At 39.2% G+C, this 5,432-nt stretch overlaps 1 protein-coding gene across 3 annotated transcripts in view; it reads right to left on the minus strand.

The window, feature by feature from the left end:
* Positions 1-5,432, minus strand: part of INO80 (INO80 complex ATPase subunit) — a 131,931-nt gene that overhangs the window by 63,159 nt on the left and 63,340 nt on the right. For all 3 annotated transcript variants that reach the window (XM_017530985.2, XM_017530984.2, XM_037739439.1), the window contains exons 20-23: positions 3,206-3,373; positions 2,536-2,669; positions 1,458-1,522; positions 667-760 (exon numbers count right to left, since the gene is read on the minus strand). In XM_017530985.2, the coding sequence (XP_017386474.1) occupies positions 667-760; positions 1,458-1,522; positions 2,536-2,669; positions 3,206-3,373 (461 nt within the window). The remainder of the gene's footprint in view (positions 1-666; positions 761-1,457; positions 1,523-2,535; positions 2,670-3,205; positions 3,374-5,432) is intronic.

Raw genomic sequence — 5,432 nt, forward strand, 5'->3', positions numbered from 1 at the left:
GCTAATTTTTGTATTTTTAGTAGAGACAGGATTTCACCATGTTGGCCAGGATACTCTCAAACTCCTGACCTCAGGTGATCCACCTGGCTCAGCCTCCCAAAGTACTGGATTACAGGCATAAGCCACTGCACCTGGTCTATTTAAGGTATATTATGAAGCATCATGCAATCATAAAATGACCAAAAGAAAGTACAATTCACTTATAAATAAATTATAATCTTTTTATTGTTTGTTTTGTTTTGAGACCAAGTCTTGCTCTGTTGTCCAGGCTGGAGAGCTGTGGAAAGATCTCAGCTCACTGCAACCTCCACCTCCCAGATTCAAGCAATTCTCCTGCCTCAGCCTGCCAAGCAGCTGAGATTACAGGGGTGTACCACCACAAGCAGCTAATTTTTGTATTTTTGGTACAAATAGGGTTTCACCATGTTGGCCAGGCTGGTCTTGAACTCCTGACCTCAAGTGATCCACCCACCTCACTCTTCCAAAATGCTGGGATTACAGGCGTAAGCCACCATGACTGGCCAACAAACTTTATTCTTAACAAAAGAAAATGAACGACAAGTTCTCTAAGATAATTTAATATTAAATATTTAATTCCACAGTATTCAGTATCTATCCCATTTATTCCTAACTGCTCTCTTATCAAATAATAAGCAAACCTCTCACCTGGCCAAAAGTCCCTGAAGCATGAAGTTTGCCATTTCTGCTGGAGATATATCAATAAAGCGAAGGAAAGAGAAACAGCTTTCTTCATGAAGACCTGGAATGTTAAAGGACAATTTGAAACCCAACAGCAAACCAAGAGATGATGCTCAGGTAAAGCCTGCTGAGTTTTGACTTAAGAACAAAACACTATTCTAAAGGTTCTGATCTAGCCACCACTGTGGAAGTTAGGGTGCCATACCTTTATACCACAATTACAGGTAAGAGAGGCAGGCCTATGAGATATGGCATATATGGACCAGACTAGAGATGGCTCCTCAGTTACTTTTGGGATTTCTGGATTCTTGCCTAAATGCCTTCTATTTGTCCAATGCCAGGAAAAAGAAAAGGACAGGACAGAGGTGAAACGTTCTGAACCTTGGCCTTAACATTTTGGACAGAGTACAAAGTTGAGTAGCTTATTTTCCTTAGGCTAAGAAGGAAGGAAGGAAGTCTCATTAATTAGAGTCCAGCATTGACTCTGTCAAATTTCAGGGCAAGAATCTTGAAAGGCAGGCCTAAAATAAAGATGGAAAGTCAATAAAACTACTTACTACTTCTTCCTGTTATGGCTACAAATCACAGAGCCTATAGACATAACTAATTTCCTTAATTAAATCTTATCAAGATTTTATAAATAAAGGCCTAGCATATAGGCAAAACCAATACTTGCTCTAAATCAGTCCCTCAGCAAAACGAAGAGCATCCTGGTAAAACCCTGACAAACCTCCTTTTGCAAAGATCAAAACACCTACCTTTTCTGTGAAAGAGAGACTGCTGGATATAGTCTGGTGCAAATGGAGAAAGAACCCTTAACCACCTGCAAAGTAAATAAATAAAATAAAGCCAAACCCAATTATAAATAATGGAAAGTTAACTAGACTATAGATTCTATACAAAGTAAAACCTTTTAGTTTTGAAACTGTTCCACTTTTTAAGTTTCTTGTCATATTACCACACAATAATCATAGCATACAAGTCAAAAAGTATGAAGTATTTAATGAAAGTGTAAGAACATAACACAAGCTAAAAGTAGTCTCATTTTATTTCAGAGAATCACAATTCTGGTGCCCTAAGGTATCATATACCATATTAAACAAAAAGCAATACACCTCTGGCCTATTTCCCCCTGCTCAAGTTAAATATTAACCTGGTGCTACAAAGAACTCATAAAGTAAAATCCAAGAAATGTATTTCAGTTTCAGTTTCATTAAACTAAATACTGGTGATGAGTTTCTCTACAAAAGAGCTTTCTAAATCCATGATTCTCAAATGTTGATAGGCAGGAGAAACCGCTGGGAACTTGTGAAAAAATCCAGAAGCCAGGGCCATCCTAACTCACAGGTGTGGAATGGACTATACATCTATTTCCTGAATGCAAGTGGTCTCTAGCATATTACCTTAACAATCACTTCAAACTTTTAAAAGGTAATAAATCAGATTTACTGAGAAAAGGAAGATCTAATTAACTTACAATCCAATCAGTTCTCCTACAAGTGCAATTCTAAGTATAAAGTAAGCCACCATAAACCAGTTTCAGCAGTGGGGCATAGATATTTGCTATTCATGCTTGTGGCAAGTACATATTTACAAATTGGTGCACATTCCTGATTCAAAGAAGAACTGAAGTGACTAGGGCCTTCGAGGCCACCTAGCGAAGTTTTAACAGTGCTCAAATTCCTTCCATAAGATCCCTCAACAAATAGTTGTCTACCCTTTGCTTAAATGCCTCATTGTTGGGGAACTCATATATTCTCTACTAAATTATCTATTAAGCCATAAAACCACAAATTATAAAACACTTATAGTGAACAGAGAGTAATACTTGCCTACCTGTCTCGTGAATGGTTGAAGACCCTGATCTGTCCGTGACGGTAGATAAACTTTGAAATGTGGTATGGCTTTAAGGAAATATGAAATGGAGACCAAGTTTCTTGCCGTTCAAATAACTCTGGGTGATTACACACCTAAAAGGAAGGGAAATGGTAAGGTTTAATATTACCATATGCAGACATCATTGTATGTAATGATAGGGGATCCCAAATTCCAAACATTTACCTCTGGGGATGTATACTTCCCCATTTTCATCTCATTAACAGCCTTTGTTTATTTGGTATATAGGACAGACTCTTTTTCTTGAAGTAGGTTAATAAAGACAACCTCAAGGCCAGGAGCAGTGGCTGACACCTATAATCCCATGACTTTGGGAGGCTGAGGTGGGTGGATCACTTGAGGCCTACAGTTCAAGACCAGCCTGGCCAACACAGGGAAACCTCATCTCTACTAAAAATACAAAAATTAGCCAGGCATGGTGGCAGGCTCCTGTAGTCTCAGCTCCTTGGAGGCTGAGGCAAGAGAATCGCCCTGAACCTGGAAGCCAGAGGTTACACTGAGCTAAGGTCATGCCACTGTACTCCAGCCTGGGCAACAGAGGAAGACTCTGTCTCAAAAAACCTGAAAAAACAAACAACAAAACTTCAAAGGAACTGATCTAAGCTCTTACCTTCCTGAACTGCATAACCAGATTCATGAGGCTGCTGGTGGTATTCTGTGCTTGTTGGGTAGAGCCCATAGAAGACTGCAATAAATCCTCAATGGAAATTTTGTTCTTTAGTGCCTGATATAACAGCTTCTGTCGGCTGGTCAGTTGGCAATACATTAGAATTTCAATCTAAAAATCAGTAAAAACATTTATATTTGGAAAAGAAATTTTTAAGAAAATTCAGTATAAGCTTAAAGCTGAAAACATACACAAGCCAAATTATGATTGAGAAAACAACATATGTGAACTCAGTATCTCTATAAACCTGTGAATGTGGACAATCATTTAGAAAAAAATGTTCCTTCCTTGGCCCTCTTCATCACTCATTCCATTTGCTCTGCCTGGGCAATCTCTTCCATTTCTAATAGCACCGACTAACAGTCATCACAGTAACATACAAAAATGTATTCCCAAACATACCCATGCCAGTACCTGCAACTACTAACTCTAAGAGTACCACTCAGTCTGCAGCAATCTGTATATGTAATGTGTCAGAAAAGCAGTTCTCTTTTCCACAATTTACTAAATTGGTTAACAGCATTACCATTCCTTCAGTTGGGAAAGACAAACATAATTCACCTCTGAATGCTCTCTCACATCCTATGTTCTAGTAGTATTTCCTAAATCCTTCAATTTAGTGTGAAAATCTACCACCCTTTCTAACTATTCCCATTGCCCTACTGCTGGCCCTCATCTGATACAGTATACACCGATAATACTTTGGGGTCTTCCTGCCTCCAGTTTCTTCTGGTTGTAATATACTTTTCACATATAACTTATAAAGGAATTCAACTGCTGAAAAATCTTCAATGGGCATTTCTGCCTATAGTAAAATGTTTAAACTTCTCATCACGGCAAATAAAGTCTCCCATAAGCAAACCTACCTTGCTGTCCGAGTTTATCATCATCATAACCTTCTTACATACCACTTAGCTACAATGGTCTGAAAGTTAGCCAAAATAGGCTGCATATCTGAAAGATACTCTACTTTTGCTTATGCTGCCCTTATTGCCTAGCCCCACATGCCCACCGTATTTTCCTAGTAAATGCCAGCTCATCCTCTGAAACCCAGCTCACGTCTTTGCTTTAATGCCTTCTCTAACTTTCCCTAACAAAACTATAATAAGAAACACTAAATGATGTTTAAGAAACATATACTATATATAGTGGTTACGAACTATACTACATCTTCAGATCACCTCCCTACATAGCACTAAACGACAACTATGAACTAGCTGGAAGCAGTGGCTCACATCTGTAATCCCAGCACTTTGGGAGGCCAAGGCGGGAGGATCGCTTGAGCCCACGAGTTCTGAGACCAGTCTGGGTAACATAGTGAGACTCTGACTCTACAAAAATTAAAAAATGAAAAATTACCCAGGCATGGTGGTATGCACCTATAGTAAGTACCAGCTACTAGGGAAGCTGCAGTGGGGGGATTCCTTGAACCCAAGAGTCTGAGGTTGTAGTTAGCCACAATCAGGCTACTGCACTCCAGCCTGGGTGACAGCGTAAAAACCAGCCTCAGGAAAAAAAAAATTTTTTTTTTGAACAATGAACTGCTATTGTTTACAAAACCCTTTAAATATAAACGCCTTAGGGATTCATTATTTAAATAAAATATTTTCCTTCTATCAGTTGTATCTATGTGACATTGCTACTATATTTATTAGGTAAAATCTGCCAATTACAAAAAATTGCCATCAAGACTTTGAGAAAAAAAAAAACCTAAATAAAGATACAGCTCTACTCTCTTTGAAGAGGCTATATATACAATCCCATATTTCTTAAGTCTAGCATGGTGGCTCATGCTTATAATCCTAGCACTTTGGGAGGCTGAGGTGGAAGGACTGCTGGAGCCCAGGAGTTCAAGACTTATCTAGGCAACATAGTGAGATCCTGTCTCCAGGGAAAAAAAAAGGAAAAAAGAAAAATTAGCGGTCTGATGGTGTATGCCCGTATTCCCAGCTACTAGGGAGGCTGATGTGGGAGAATTGCTTGAGCTGACAACGTTGAGGCTGAGGTGAGCAGAGATTGCACCACTGCACTACATCCTGGGTGACAGAGCAAGACCTTGTCTTACAAAAAAAAAAAATTACGAGGGAAAAAAAAGAAGGGAGGGATTGAAATACACTTAAGAGGCTGGGCACGGCTGGGCGCGGTGGCTCAAGCCTGTAATCCCAGCACT

This window comes from Cebus imitator, unplaced genomic scaffold (genome assembly GCF_001604975.1).
Source record: "Cebus imitator isolate Cc_AM_T3 unplaced genomic scaffold, Cebus_imitator-1.0 Scaffold70, whole genome shotgun sequence".
Lineage (NCBI taxonomy): Eukaryota > Metazoa > Chordata > Mammalia > Primates > Cebidae > Cebus > Cebus imitator.